Source organism: Panthera tigris, chromosome B1, assembly GCF_018350195.1.
Source record: "Panthera tigris isolate Pti1 chromosome B1, P.tigris_Pti1_mat1.1, whole genome shotgun sequence".
NCBI lineage: Eukaryota > Metazoa > Chordata > Mammalia > Carnivora > Felidae > Panthera > Panthera tigris.
Window position 1 is genome coordinate 192,846,227 of NC_056663.1, and position 16,342 is coordinate 192,862,568.

Below are 16,342 nucleotides of genomic sequence, written 5' to 3' on the forward strand. Positions count from 1 at the left end.
ACAAAATGTCACTGGCTCTTTCATGCAGACACTGCATCAGCAGTTTCCAGGCTTTTTGATTGGAAGGGAAAGCAATGTCTTGCTCAGTCCTCCGTCGGGGCGCACGGGATAGCTAATAATAATATGTACAGATGCTGGCCCAAGTGGAAATCATCTCTTTGACACAGATTACGCAGCTATTTGGAGCTAATTTTATATATGTTATTAGATTTCATTCTCCTCTATGCTAATATTCCGGAAATCAAAGCAGCCCTCTGGACCACATACACCTGGACGTACTGAAGGAAAGTACTGCTTGCAAATAAACACTAGTCAGTTTTCAGGGGTAATCGAGGGATGCGGAGATTTAGTTTCCGCAAGCGAAGACAGCCAAGTGAGCCGACATGTGTCGCATGATCCGGCAGGCAGAGGCCAGCAAGCACTGCACGTCCAGGGAATTAGGCAGATGGCAGAGAGGAGCCATGTTGAGCGTGGCCGTTTTTGTCTGAATGCCGCCGCACCTGAGCTCAAGACGCTGCATTTGCAGATCAGTGTCAGTTGTGGGCGATCCCCATTCTGGCTGCTCCCCCACTGCCTCCCTGGGCACCCACGTCCATGATGCCACAGACCTCGTCCCCGCCCCTCTCTCGCCCAGGCCCTCCGCAACCTATAGAGTAGGTGCTGCAGCCTCTGGTACGTTTTTCACTCTTAAAAAATTCTTTTCTTTCAGAGGCCCCAGTGCCGGGACGTTACTTCAGGTCGTCGTTGCCATTGTGTGGATTTCGATGGAAGCACGCAGCTAGCTCTCCAAGGATTGAACCTGTGTTTTATCCGGTGGTGCCACGGCAGGGCGAGAAGACCCAGGGGACTTGGGGGGTCCTACAGATCCAGGTTTGAAGCCTGGTTTTGCCACCCACCGACTCTGGGCAAACCACCCACCCTCTCTGGATCTCATTTCCTCACCTGAGGCATTTCCTCATCGGTAAAATGGCAGCACTCTACAGGGTTGTGGGGCTTCAGGGAGGCTGTGAGCCTCCAGTGACACGTTTGACCCACAGCGGAAAATGTAACAAGTGACAGTTAAAACAAAACAAGTCGTGAGGTGTAAAGCTGCCGGGCACACTTGGTCTGCGATGAACCTGAAATCCTCCAGATGAAATTGACCGGATCGGTGCACATATTTTTTCGCTCCGTTCCAAAATTTAAATTGCAAGCACACACGATATGGTAGGCTCATCTCTGGCTCAAGTATGTTCGGGTCTCCCATGTGCCGAAAAGGAAGTATTTTGCTTTTGCTAACTCCTCAAGCTCTGGTCCTCACCTTCCCTTCTCTGTTCCAGCACATGTGTTGAAGGACCGAGCCTCCCCTGTAATAGGCTCTTCCTCCTTGTGTGTACAGCAGGCTTTCTGTTTCTGCAGTTCTCCTGAAAAGTCTCTCCAGAGTTTACAGAGTTCCCAGTGTGCTGACACTGCACGGACAGCATATAGCCTTGTCAACTCTGCAGCTTCCCCGTCTGTTGGACACCGCTTCCTCTAACACAGCGGTTCTGAATCTTGGCTGCACATTAGAATCACCCTGGAGCGGGGGGGGGGGGGGGGGGGGGGGGGCTTTAAAAATTATTTACGTCTGGATCTCAGCCCCAGAGGTTCTTACTGGATCTCAGCCCCAGAGGTTCTTATGTAATGGTTTGGGGTCCAGTCCGGGCGCCGGGATCTTTCAAAGCTCCCTTGTCGATGATTAAGGTGCAGGTAAGGTTGAGAACCACAGCTTTCCTCTCCCTTTCCTTTATTTATATAATATTGCAAAGCTCTCTTTCCCCCCTGCTTGCCAGACACTTCCTCTGAGTCTCTTTCAGGGTCTCTTTCGAATCCTGTTTACAATGCAGTCTTTTGAGTAAGGCAATTTATAGCTGGAATTGTTGCTATAGTGTTGCTAAAGGAAACCTGCAATTCTTGGTTAGTCAGAGAGCTATCTCTGAAAGAGATAAGGAAGGAAGGAAGAAAGGAAGGAAGGAAGGAAGGAAGGAAGGAAGGAAGGAAAGAAAGAAAGGAAAAGAAGGAAGGAAGGAAGGAAGGAAGGAAGGAAGGAAAGGGAGGGAGGGCAGGAGGAAAGGAGGGAGGGAGAGAGGGAGGGAGGAAGGAAGGAAGGAAGGAAGGAAGGAAGGAAGGAAGGGAGGGAGGAAAATCTTATACTTTATGATCCAAACAACTTAATAACCCTGTATATCTAATGTTTTCTCTTCTATTGCATTTCAACAGAGATACCAGGAATATTAATCTTAGCTCTGATCGATTGAGCACCATATTATATCCTCACAGAAACTTTGATGAGAAAGATACTATTTTCCTCATTTTTTACAGCAGGGAAATGGCCACGGGAAGAGTTAGTTGCCCCAGAACACAAGCCTAGAAAATGACAGAGCTGCTATTTTAACTCAGATCAAATCCTCTATGGATTAAGAATCCTAAGTAATTGATGCCCAGTCTTGAAGAACTGCTTCAGACATCCTTCCTGAGGGAGATATTCAAATACCTGAAATCAGTCTTGTGTCTCCTGCCGGTTTGCCCTTCTGCACGGTGGGACCCCACAATCCTTCTCTGTGTTCTTTGTTTTTCACACTTCTCTTCCAGTCACCCAAGCCACCTCTCTTCAGCTTGACAATGGCCCTGTTGACACGTGTGTCCAGAATCTAATAGAGCAGTGATAGCCTCAGACACTGATCCGTTTGGGAGAATGGCCGGGCCGCTAACAACACAGAAAGTTCATTGATGATGGTTCGTTTCCTTTCTTTCTTTCTTTCTTTCTTTCTTTCTTTCTTTCTTTCTTTCTTTCATGTTTATTTATTTTTGACAGAGAGAGAGAGAGAGAGCATGAGTGGGGGAAGGGCAGAGAGAGGGAGACACAGAATCCGAAGCAGGCTCCAGGCTCTGAGTTGTCAGCACAGAGCCCGGCGCGGGGCTCGAACTCACAAAATGTGAGATCAGGACCTGAGCCAAAGTCGGACGCTCATCCGACCGAGCCACCCAAGCTCCCCTGATGGTTCGTTTTCTATGTTCCGCAGAACATGTTGGAAATGAAGGACTAGGTTTTCAGTGGGAGGGAGCGGCCTGAGGTGGAGACAGGGTCTCTCTGCAGATCTCAGAGGGAAGGTAACGGTGAGAGGAAAGAGCACAGGATCAGAAAGATGAGGAAAATGAGTGTTTTCAGGGGAATGTTGGAAGGACTCAGAGAAACCTTTCTCTTTCTTCCTCCTCCTTTCTCCCCCGCCTGCTTTCTCTGATCCTTTTCTCCCCAAACCACCCAGGTGTCCTTTGAACCTGCACTTGGCAAGCTTTCTGATTCACCACAGGTTGCACATTCCCTCCAGCAACACCATAGCTTCAACCTCAACTACCCATTGCCTTAAGGATAAGATTTTCATGTGTTACAGCACAAAACAACATTTAAATAGGATGTGAGTGAGATTTTAACATAGCACAGCTGTGGAGAGCCAGTCCTGAGAAGTGAGCTGACATGTGGGGAAAGACAGTTGTTCCAAGGCCTGACGGGCTCAGGGCAACGGAAAGGGAGGTGGCCCCCATTTCTGCAGTCCGCACCCTGAGCACACCAGAGAACGCACGAGTCCCTCGAAGTCTGGAAAGATTGGGTTCGGCTGCCAGGAAGTGAAATTTCACTCTCAATCACAGTCTCCAGATCAGTCCTTGTGGTTCACACATTTTGTCCCTCCTTCCTCTCATGGCTTTGATTTTCTATTTCCACGTAAACCGCTTCATTCGCCCTTCTCTTTGAACGTGCCTCAAATCCTGTGTGTGTGGGGGGGTACACTGACATTTATGGGGTTTCTGTTGTTTAGCAGGCACTGGGCGAGGCACCCTGGTTATGGAGGGCGCACACACAAACATGTAATGTAGGCTTGAAGGGGATGTGTGAAGAGGGCGAGGAGAAAATGGGGTGAGAATGGGATTTTGGAGAAGGTGACGGCCGCAGCGAAAGAGAAGGCAAGAAAAGCAGAAAGAGAAGGCAAGAAGGCAGCAAAAGATGGCAAGAAAAGCAGAAGAGGGGAGAAATAGGCAGAGAACAGGGAAGGGGAAGGAGGTTGGGAAAGGGAGAAAAGAGAGACAGTGTGGTCTGAAAGAAGTGTGCGATGGAAAGGGAGCTGGCCGGGTGAGGCAGGCGGGCGGGTGGGGGTCAGAGGGTGTGGGCTGGCAATGAACAAAATGGCAGAAGAGGAGGAGTGTCCATGGAAAGGGTTTGGGGTGTTAGGGCCTTAATGATGTCTGCCGCCATTCGTATGTTGAAGCCCTAACCTTCAATGTGACTGTACCTGGAGACAAGACCTTTAGGGAGGTAATTAAGGTAAACAAGGTTATGGGGATGGGCGCCTAACCCAATAGGACTGGTGTCCTTATAAGAGGGGGAGACACAGATCTCTCTCTCTCTCTCTGTCATGTGAGGACACAGCATGAAAGCTGGTGTCTGTGAGGCAGAAAGAGGGTTTTTGCTAGAAACCAGCCCTGCTGGGACCTGGCTCTTGGACTTCCAGCCTCCAGAACTATGAGAAGAGAGATTTCTGTTGTCCGATCCCCAGCCTGTGGCATCATTCTGTTACAGTGGCCTAAGTGCACGAATACAAGGGGTAGGAGATTGGCGGTTACCACAACAGTCCAGGAGAATTAGCACTCACCTCAACCTGCCCACTTCTGGGGTGACCTGTGTTTTACACTTCCTCTTCTGATCCAAAAGACACAAGGGTCCAAGCTTTGTTGGCCAGGGGATTATATGCTCATGTACGGATGTGTCACCGCTAACCGATGGGGAGGCTTTGGTCTCATTTGTAAGAAATGGTAAGCAGTATCAGCCTTATTAGGGATGCGGAAAGGATTCCAGAAAGCCCTACCACACGAGAACCTTCTGGGCAGCAGGTGCCCTCGTTTAAGTATTGCCGTTAGTGTTGCGCGTGTCTGTGTACATGTTTATTTAGGAAATTTCTTGGAATAGCGAAGGCTCTTGAGATTTCCCACACAACAAGAAAATGGGAACTTTGTTTCTGTCTCTAGATTATAGTGAGTTGCACCATATGAAATTGCCATTTCTAAGGGTCAAAAAGCTAGCAAGTGTGTGTTTGTTTTTTAAATGTTTATTTTTGAGAGAAAGAGAGTGAGAGAGAGAGAGTGTGATCAGGGGAGGGCAGAGAGAGAGGCAGACACAGAATCCGAGGCAGGCTCCAGGCTCTGAGCTGTCAGCTCAGAGCCGGACGCGGGGCTCGAACTCACGAACTGTGAGATCACGATCTGAGCTGAAGTCTGATGCTTAACTGACCGAGCCACCCAGGCACCCCCGGCAAGTGTTTCTCAAAAAGGAACATCTCACATATAAATCCAAATGTATGGATTTTTTTTGAAAAATCTGAAGATCTGACACCGTGAGGCCAAGTTGTCCCACGGACACAGCCCACTAGAGTGGAGGGTGTCTGCCCACTTCAGGGGGAGCATGATGTCCTAGGTCGCCAGGGTCTCTGCCACACGCTTATTCAGTCATGCACACTTCCCGTGAGGTCCAATAGGTAGTTGTAGCCCTTGGCTTAATGTATTGATTCGAGCTCTGCTAAGGTATTGCTGAGAACACTGAGAAGCGGGTGTAGTCTCTTTCGCAGGCAAAAGTGTTAGAGCCACAGTGTAGAACCAGGTGAGCCAATGGTGAGCACAAACCATCACAAGCCACACACCCGAGGCCTCGACCCATCACATCAAGCCCAAGAGAGCCAATCTGGATTTTATTTGTCACTCTGTTTTGACAGCGTCATGGCAACGCTTTCGTCTCGGCTGAAGTCCTTTCCCTTGACACCTTTCATTCACATACAAGTCTATTTACTGAGTTGGGGGTGTGAATTAGTTCCTCTTGCTTGGACTTTTGTTTTAATTCCCTATTAGTTGTCAGTTTGGTGAGAAGGAGTTCCGTAAGACAAGGAGGATGAGGGAAACATTGAATGACTGGCCAGAAATACCAGGTGCCTAACAGTAACAAAAATTTGCATTGCCTTCCAGCATGCGTACCTTTTCTAACATCTCACTAGAATATTTCCAGTGAGTCCGGTGGGATAGGAATATATTATTCCCATCTTCCACGATGAACAGAGACTCAGAGTTCAAATAACATGCACAACCGGGAAGGGTTAGGGCTAAAAATGGCACACAGAGATCATAGTTCCTGATTCTTCATTTTTTTTTTTCTAGTTAACCATGAAGAGAAGCAAGACCATAACACGGGTCAAAATAGCCCTTGTGACAAGTAAGTGTGAAAAATAATCTGAGCGTTTTAGATGGTCTTTTTATGAGATGGGTTCACTAGCAAAGCTGATGCAAAATTTAGCATTGAGGAAAACAGAGTGTTTAAATCAGAGAGCGTAAATTAGTCTCCCTGCAATTGGGGCCGTCAGGCAATATGCAGAGTAGTAGTTGGACCAACTCTAGAAAGCCCCTGATTCTCCCTTAGAATTCACTGATTTCTTTCTACAGTCTTTCCTGCTAACCCTAGAGTGAGTTCAGATCCTTTCTCAGTGCAGGACTGCAAGTAGTCACCTTCCATCCCAGGAAGTTGACATGGAGTTAGCCCAAGATTCCAAACTTATCTGGAATCTGGTGTTCAGGTCTGGAGGTCTGTTTCCAGAGGGTCACGGGTATCCTCTGTGAACCCCATGGTGTCCAGGGGGAAAGCCCTCCCTGTAAGTGCAGGGAGACCCGGGAGAGGGTGGGAAGGCACAGAGGGACACCTCTGAGTATTTAAAATGCTAGAGAAAGAGCTGGACGTTTCCTTGCTACTGCTAAAATGCAGAACAAGGACTAATGGAGAGACGTTAATAAGGGCCAGATTCTAGGCAGAATAAAGAAGAACTTCCTGCTGACCAATGGTGTTTTGCTGGAAGGGGCGGCCTTATTAAGTGTGAGCTTTTTGTTACCAGTGGCATTGAAGCTGGAGGTGAGATCTGTATTGTGAATAAATTCTCAAAGTCTGAATACCATTCTGTCTCAGCCTCAGGGACAAACAGGGGCACGAGCAACAGTTGGTGTGATATTTTAAGGGCCTGGCACATAAAACCATCATCAAGAAATGAAAGTTTTTGTTAAGTTTCCAGATTATATTGGAATCATATAAAAGTGCCACTTTGGTGGGTATGGAAGGGTTGAAGGTCAGCAATTTTATAAGATTCAGCGTAATTCACACAAAGGCAAGGGAATGGACTAGATTCTTTATTTATTTGTGAGAGAGAGAGAGACAGACAGAGTGTGAGTGGGGGAGGGGCAGAAAGCGAGGGAGACACAGAATCTGAAGCAGGCTGCAGGCTCTGAGCTGTCAGCACAGAGCCCTACACAGGGCTCGAACTCACAGACCGCGAGACCATGACCTGAGCCGAAGTCAGATGTTCAACCAACTGAGCCACCCAGGTGCCCCTGGACTAGATTCTTTAGACCTATATGACACATAGAGAAAAGGGGTGCCCGATAAACTGTGGACTTCACTGTGCAGGCATTGGGTTGCTCCGGGTTCAACGGAGGCTCCCCGAAATTCCATGGTGAAATACCTCAGAATGTGACTGTATTCGGAGGTAAGGCCATGAAGGCTGTGATAAGGGTAAAAGGAGGCCCGGGAAGGGGGTCCTAATCTAATTCGACTGGTATCCTCCTAAGAGGAGCAAATTTAGGCACACAAAGAGATACCAGGGCCGCACAAAGACCAGGTGAGGACACAGGGAGAAAGCAGCCCTCTGCAAGTCAAGCAGAGAGGTCTCAGAAAAAACCAAACCTACTGATACCTTGATCTCAGACTTCCAGCCTCCGTGAGACAAAAATTCCTGCTGTTTAAGCCACCAGTCTGTAGTATTTGGTAAACCTGGGTATATGGGGGGCAGGTGGGATGAATGTGCACAAGGAGGGTGGTCCAAAGACAAATTTTCAAAGGCTCTCCAAGACCATCCCGACGGATATGGTCTCTGTTGTGAAGGAAAAGAGGAGATGCTAATGATTCATTCGAGAAATTGATAGAAATTCACCTGACATAAAAGGGTGGTAGTAAGTTCAAGGGATCCCTTGACAAAGATTCCAGTGATGTCCAATTAGATTTTAGAGTGAAATGGGATAAAAATCACTTCATCAAGACTCTTTTCTAAAAAAAAAGAATTAATGGTGCAAAAAAAAAAAACTGAAAAAAATTATTTACCACCTTCAGAGGATGAGCTGCTTTGAGGATGTTAGCGATTGGCAAGGCCACCAACTGGTGTCTTACTGATGGCTCTCAAATATCATTAGGTTACATCTGTAGGATGTGTTCTGAGGCTGCATAAACTATGGCTATTGGCAGATGAAAAGTCTGTTAAACTGCAAATATTTAATGCTATTTTATAATTAGCCTTTCATTAATTAGGACTAATTCCCTCTCCTTGACTTGGAGGTAGAGACGGACGAACATGGGTTTAACCCTTCTTCTGCCTTTGTGGTCCTGGACGAGCCACCTTACCCTGGTCTCGTCTTTCCAACAGGAGTACGTCTGACTCCACACTGCCTACAGGTGTATGACGAGCTGGGGCAGTAAATCGTTCTATGGGATTATTACTATAGTGAGTGGAGTCATACTATGTTGATGGTGAAAAAATAATCTTCATTTAAAACAAATTTTAGTGAGAAAAGGCACCTGTCCAGAGCAGGCCTCTAGACTGCCAGACAGAAAATAGGAATCCTTTCCAGGAGTCCATGTGGCTGAGTGGACAGGGTATGGGTTTTGGAGACGGGCACAAATTGAGTTTAAATACCTGCTCTACCTCCGTGTGCTTGTGGGATCTTAGGTAAGCTGCTCACTTCTCCTCATCTGAAAAATGGAGATATGGACACAGTATATGTAAAGCATTGGCGCATGGTAGGTGCTTCACAAAAAGGCTCTCTTAAGCGGATCATAATAATACCTCCTCTGGCGACAAACTTTGAAGCAACCACTTCGTCAGTTACTGGGGCGTGCATTTCACTGATGATTGTTAAACACCTATAGGGTGAGTGACAAAATAACTTTATTTGTGTTCTCCACCCCCAGCTTACTCCAAGAATGTGGCCTGGTCCTTTGTGTGTCCTTGTTTCAAGATTGTGCAGAGCAGGAGGTGGAAATTTCTTGACAACAATGCCTGCTCCTTTATTTTCTGAAAGTCCAAATCCAAGAGAATATGTTGGGAGAGGGGGAGTTGGGGCACCTTTGAGATGGGATCCTCACCCTGACCTGGAGACTGGGAGCCCGTGGATGGGTACATGTGTGAAAAGTGGAAACGCTCGCTCTGGGTGGCCCAGGATTGCTCAGACACCAGGTCCCTGGACTGGATGGTGATCCCCAGTTGGAAAGCAGAATCCACAGACATCTAAGAGACAGGCAATTTATAAGAGTGGGCATGACTGCTGTGAAGGAAGCCCACCCTGGTATTAGAAGTTGTGGGGACAGGAGCCAGATAACTTTAGAAACTGAAGTTCCTGCTGGCATGGACTCGGGATCAGGTTCAAGTTGAAAATAAGAAAGTAAGTTGAAAATAAGTTGAAATAATAAGTTGAAAATAAGAAAATCAGAAAATAAGGAAATGTGACACTTCTTGGAGACCTGCGTTTGTAAACTGAGTCAGACCTGCCATGGCCGTAAGGCAGCAGATAGTCAAAGATGAATTAATTCCTACTGTCTGGAAGCTGACCACCTCTTTGGGAGCTGGAGGAGGTCACACGACACCTATAGGAGTAACTACCATTTGGAGCCCCGAGAGGTCCTGACGTTGTATGAAATGCAGGACCCCGCGGTCACCGGAGGTAGGCAGCTGAATGTTGCAGAAGGCACACGGCCAGGATGATGGATAAATGTTCCTCCCACAGGGATTCGTTGAAATACACCCTCCCCCAATCACTGCGTGCCAACACCACTCCTATGTAATTGCCACGGCTGTGAACTCACCGAACTTTTGCACACCCTCAAGTTCTCTTGGAAATGTGCCGGCTTGATATGAAAGAGCAGTCCGGAAAGGTGATTGAATAGGGAACTCTACAGTTAGTGGTTTTCATAAAAGTGCTTGGCAGGCTACCTCCATCGAGTTTGAGATATCAGAAGGCCCTCGGAGGTCAATCAGCTCCTCTCGTCCCGTCCATCGTCCGCTCCCTCACATTTTACAGGCTTGAATCCGGATTTAAGAAGTCCTTGAGGCTGCTATTCAGAAAGTCCACTAGGATGGTCAAGGCCGTGGTGTAAACAGTTTAAGGGGACTGGGCCCAAGGAGCATCTCCGCCCTTTAACTGCCGTGTGACCCCCCTGCTGCTCTTATCTCTTGTCTGGACAAATCTCCGCTTCCTAACTGGAGATTTAGTCTCTGCCCCTTCTGGACCCTGATTAATCGTCTTAAATCATCATCCGAATGAACTGCCAGGGAGTTACTTTCTTGTTTACAAACTTCTAATGATTATTCCGTTAAAAAAATCTAAACTTTGTGGTTTGGCGTTCGAGGCTTTCTATGATCTCGTTCCAACAAAGTCTTGCCCTTTCTTTTCTTTTCTTTTTTTTCTTTTTTTGAGCTCATCTCCCCCAGCTCTCTATTCATACACTTTATTCTGCTAAGGTGGCTTTCCTGCTACTCCCCATGCTTTCCTGTTTCATGCTTTTACTAATATTCTTGCTGCCTGGAATACCCCTCCTACCAATCCCTATGCATCCTTCAAGGCCAAATTACATAGCAGCTCCTCTGAGGAGTCTTCGCTGGGTGAGGGATACAGAGCCCTCGATGGGGCTGAGTTTGAGAGTGTATTCTGCCCCTTACTTCCTAGGACATCTCAGGCAGGCTACCGAATTTCTCTACGGCTCCGTTTTCTCATCTGCGAGATGCACAAGCCCACACCCACCGTGAAGCCTTACGAAGGGCACATGGGCCGGTCTTACTGTGCAGTACTAGGCCTAGTCACTTGTACATGGTAAACATCAAAGAATGTTACGCATTACTTTGATTATTCCAGGGAGCTGAAGGCTCCTTTGCTGTGAGCTCCCACTCCCTTTGAGCTCCCATAGTCCTTCTTGTAAATCCAGTTTTGCGTTTACAAAATTTTTTATGTTTATTTATTTTCAAGAGAGAGAGAAAGACAGAGGTGAATGGGAGAGGGGCAGAGAGAGAGACACACACAGAATCCGAAGCTGGCTCCAGGCTTTGAGCTGTCAGTAGAGAGCCCGACTAGGGACTCAAACTCACAAACTGTGAGATCATGACCGGAGCCAAAGTCAGCTGCTTAACTGACTGAGCCACCCAGGCGCCCCATACTTTTGCATTTTCGATATTGGAACCCACGTGTTATTGTCCCCATGGGATCGGTAACTCCTTGAAGGTGGGATCATGTTTTGGTTAGCTTGTGTCCTGTGCGTTGCCCCCTGTGAGGTACACCCTCAAACCACAGGCAAAAGCTGACCTTTTAGGTGTAACATTTGGGTATGACAACAATTTTCTTGGCTGTCCCTTTTCTCTTCCCTCTAAAAGGTGACCATATTAAAAAAAAAAGTTGATTTCTTTAGAGATGAGAATCCCAGTTGTGGGGCTTTTGTTTCACACAAATATGGAAGACAGTGTGTGAAGAGGCCGGTAGAGTAATCTCGGGAAATGCATGCTCTTGAAGGCCCGGTGGCCTCGACCAACTGGATCAACTCAGCCTCGCCATTTTCCAGCAGGCATTCCGTATTCCATGTTTTCTGCAATACGCCTTGCGGGGTGGGGGTGGGGGGACATGGTTTTAAGTTCTAATGAAAACATTAGATTCTTTTTTTTTTACTTGATTTTTTTATTTTTTATTTTTTTAATATGAAATTTATTGTCAAATTGGTTTCCATACAACACCCAGTGCTCATCCCAACAGGTGCCCTCCCCCATGCCCATCACCCACTTCCCCTCCCTCCCACCCCCCATCAACCCTCAGTTTATTCTCAGTCCTTAAGAGTCTCTTATGGAAAACATTAGATTCTAATGACCCGCTCAGGGAAAGACAGAGGGGGCAGTAGGAAACTGAAATGTATGTGAAGTCCTGCAGTAAAGAAACCAGCTCTTAACAGCTAACAAGAGTAGCTAACATTCACTGAGCTCCTATATGAGGAGAATTCCTTTGAATTCTTTAACTTAATCTTCCAAATGCCTTAGCCCCTTTAAGAATGGATGTAATTATGATCCTCACTTAACAGATGAAGAAACTGATGCTCGAATGGTCCAAGTTCTCACGGCAGTTAAGAGTTAGGGCTGGGATTTGAATCAGACCTTTGTCACCCCAGCACCCGAGTTCTGGTCCACTGTGGTGCACGGCTTTCCACATCCTTGGATTTGCCTGACCACGAAATCCTCTTATGAACGTCCCATCAAAGTGTCGTTCCTTGGGATGAACTTTGGGAAACAGAGCCTCGCCTTCCCAAGCTACTTGGTTCACGGGAGGAGCCACGAACTTTGCACTTCTGCACCTTTGCTCACTGACCTCTGCCTGCATGCTTGCCCCCCTTGTCTCCTGATCTTTTACTCCTCCTCCAAGGTCTAGTTCCAATGCAACTCTGTGAGGAGCTTTCTTTGATGTCAGCGGGTTGATGTGCAAAGCCCTTCTGTGTTCTCCAAGTGTGGTCTGTCTGTCTAGGGCCATGTTCAAAGCGCCTTGGTAAAGTTTCTGGCACAGAGTGGACACTCAGAGCTTAGTGAATCATGATCTTCCCAGCTGCTCTGGGGGGTTGATTCCTCAGCCTGGGGCTCTTCAGACTTGGGGGTGTGATTGTAGCTGCCAACCTGGGCTGAGTCTGGCTCCGAACCTTCCCGGGTTCGGACAGCATGGTTCCTGAGCTGCTTGGCAGTTCACTGGTTAACACCGTCCTCCCTCTGTGCCTCGCAGATGTTGCCTCTCCCCAGCGTCTCCGAGGTGAGGAGCAAGATTAGGTCACCTCGGCCTCTCATCAGTGTCCTTCTGGGGACAACCCTGACCTGTCCTTTCCAGGGTGTTGTCCAGGTTTCATTACAAAGCCCCCCAGTGGCTGTGCCTCAGATGAGTCAGCTGGCCTGGGGCTTCATTAGCAACGCTAATTGCCTTTTTGTTTTTGTCTTCTTTGGGCCTTCTCAGGCCCAGAGGTGGGGCCTGGCGGGCCTGGCTTCCAGAAATGCCGCCAGCCTCCACGAGAGCCCATGATAGGAAGTCCGCGCCCCACTCCCCAGCAGCCACGTCATGCCACACTGCGCATTTCTGGGCCGCACCCTTCCCCAGGGTGCACTCAGGCGCCATGCAACTGCTGGCCATCCCAGCTCCCCGGCTGCCTGTGATGAGGTCATGGGGTGGGGTCCTGGAGACCCCCCCCTCCAAATAGGGTGGGGGCTTCCCCAACTGGCCTGGGACTGGTGGAGAGGAGGAGATGGTAATAATCTTGTTTGTCCAACCCGCTGCTCCCTCTCTTGAGATTGCATGGCCGGTGTGGACAGAAATGGAAGGAGGAAGAGAGAGCCGGGAAGACACGGGGAGAAGGACAGCAGGGTGGCAGGCACGGATCCCTCCCTCCACTGACAGCTGGGGATGGAGAAAGGAGCTGGCAGTTTCCCTTGACCACCTTGCAATGATCTAGCTGCCGTCTCTCTGCTCACAATGTCTTTCTTTTGATCTTAACCTCTTTCTTTTCACTGAGACCACAAAAGGTAGGGGAGGCCACCATAATCCACTTTACATAATCAGAATTTGACACAGAAGTAAAAAAAAAAAAAAAAAAAATCCCAGAAACAGGGCAGCAGCTGGTCCGGCAAAGCAGGTAGAACCCTTCCCAACCCAAGCACGCTTCCCGGGGCAGAGCCTCGCCTTCTCACCCAGGCCTGAGGGGATGTCCGTCCTGCTTCTGTACCAGTGGGTTGCGTAGACCGAGCTTGCCTAGAGGCCCCAGACCCCTCCAGCTCGGTCCAACCCACGGGGCTCTGTAACCTCCGCCTGCGAGTACATATGTGTGTGTGTAGGAACGAACGCACAGCTCTGTTCAAATCACAGCCTGCTGGAAGAATTTGGAGTTAGATCTCTGTGGATAGCTAGTTCTTTGCACCTGGAATTCTGCCTCAGAAAGATGGGAAATCTGATAACAGAGACTTTCCCAGGGAAATAGGAATAACACACCACACATTTTTGCACCTTTCTACCTCAAACCACAGCATACTTCCCGTAGGACCAATGCAATAGAAAACCGAGGAATATCTGAGTCTCTCTGCTCCCTACCTGTATCTGAGGCACAGTCGAGAAGGCACAGCCACCCTACCCAGACACTAGCATTGTCAGTCAACGACAACCGGAATGCACAAACTTGGAATTGGACTTTTTTTCTCCCAGGACATAATAGCTGTAACATCCTCTCGCGTCGTTACAAAGGAAAAGCCAAGTGATTTATTTAACTTTTAAAACCATATTCTGCAAAACAAGTTTATAAGAAGTCATAGTAACCACACTTAAGAGAATTTTTGGAAAGATATTAAAATCTTCCCTGGGAATGGTTTCTGAGTTAATAGAAAGATCACAGCTCCAGAAATTGACTTACATACAACCGGACAAGAAAACACGGATCCTCTGACCCCGGCAATAAATGAGCCCATCACCCCACTAGTGAATGTGGGGTGCATCAGGCTGGAAATTCGGAGGACCTGCGCACATTTTCTGAGAGAAATGACATTTTTTCAAATAGTCAAAGCTATTTCACAGAGGTTTGGGTCAAGCGGAATAGAAGGCAGGAGAAGGCATGATCGCTGAGGTTTTCCAGCCTCTGATTTATCATTTGTTGACGTACTTTCTACAAGTTCCCCCCTTCTTTACAAGTAGCTGTCTTAAGTTCTTCCAGTATATATTTTTGACAAAGGCCAAACAGGAGGGAAAAAGAGAAAAAGTGCAATGAAAATAGGAGCTTACCTTTTCTAGGCGTTGCCGCTATCAACATTTCCCCCAAGACATGAGGCTTTCTTGCTTTGGTTGTCCCATGAATTTAGAAACCATTAAAAAATTGAAAGCAGGAATATGTGTATATTATTCGAAGCCGCTTCGAAACAATACAAAAAGTAACTCGGTGAAAAATAAAGTGCTCTTCTGAGCACGAGAATGTGTTTGAAGCTTGGAGCTCATGCTGTTGCATGAAGTTTTGCAACTGTCTTTCTCAGTTTAAACAACCTCCTGCTCCTCCCCGCCACTTGCCAACGTCTATAATTTAAAGCAACTGCGATCCTTCCCATAATACTCACATTTCAAAGAGCTTAATATATACGCTCGTTAGGCAGGAGTGGGAGTGGGTGAATTTCTTCCGCAAGCTCCAGACTGAGGCAAACGAGAGGCAAAGGTTTCAGGTATCTGAGCAGTTCTGTTTCTCTCTTTTATCCGTAGCTCTTCTCGCTGTGGTGCTTGAAGCTGCTTTGCCTTTTCAAGCGGTGCCTTGAGACCAAATGGCATCACTTCACTGGATGCATAGAAGTACATAAGGAAGTTTCTGTCTCAACTTATAGAACGGTTACTCCTGGTGAAAGTAGGTTTAGACGTCACGTTTGCTAACACAATTATTTCCACGCAATTCTTCCCTAATTTGTCTGCTTGAAAATGTAAAATCAGTGTATGTGATGTTTTCATAAAAGGGAGAACATACCTAAAATGACGTCATTCGCATCGGGCTTATTTTAACCTGCATCCTGAATGTGAATCATAAACTCCAGGAGGGATATTTACTTTGCAGAGTGTGTCCATGCAGCGGGATAGAAGTCTTGTGGCATACAGTGTTACCGATTTAACTCGTGCCACCACCCTTCCCCACCTGCCATGAAACACCCACGCGCCCATGCGCGCTCGCGCGCGCGCGCGCGCACACACACACACACACACACACCCCCTGAGCATTTGTGATTTCAAATTATAGCCAACTTAAAGTGTGGCCAGCTGAAAATGATGATTTAAAAAATATTTATAGTATATCTTAAAGCAGGTCTCGCTCAGTTCCCGAGAGATAATAAGTCCTCAATAAACACATGCTGCATGAATAAAGTATCATTTGGGTTCACATCATTCGACAGTTTTGACAATTTGGGTTATCACTGGGGAGGGATATGTCAAAGCTTATGCAGAGAGTAAACAGGACAATGTGTGCCCTTGCCAGACTTAATGAATGGTTATGGTATAGTAAAATCTCCTCGATGAATATAGAAAACATTAGTTAAATAAGTAAACCATTTGGTGGAGAATAGAGATACGGACACAGGTGCAGTCTATTAAGTATGCTATTAAGTATGTAAACTTACATGAACAAATTACAGGACAAAAACCTCATTTGTTATTTTAAAACTATAGATTATTTTCC

The 16,342-nt window shown here is 47.2% G+C and overlaps 1 protein-coding gene across 1 annotated transcript in view; it reads right to left on the reverse strand.

The window, feature by feature from the left end:
* Positions 1 to 15,144, reverse strand: part of C1QTNF7 (C1q and TNF related 7) — a 107,683-nt gene extending 92,539 nt beyond the window's left edge. The window contains exon 1 of the mRNA XM_007093757.3: positions 14,917 to 15,144. Within this exon, the coding sequence (XP_007093819.1) occupies positions 14,917 to 14,944 (28 nt within the window). The 5' untranslated portion in view covers positions 14,945 to 15,144. The remainder of the gene's footprint in view (positions 1 to 14,916) is intronic.
* Positions 15,145 to 16,342: the final 1,198 nt, after the last annotated feature.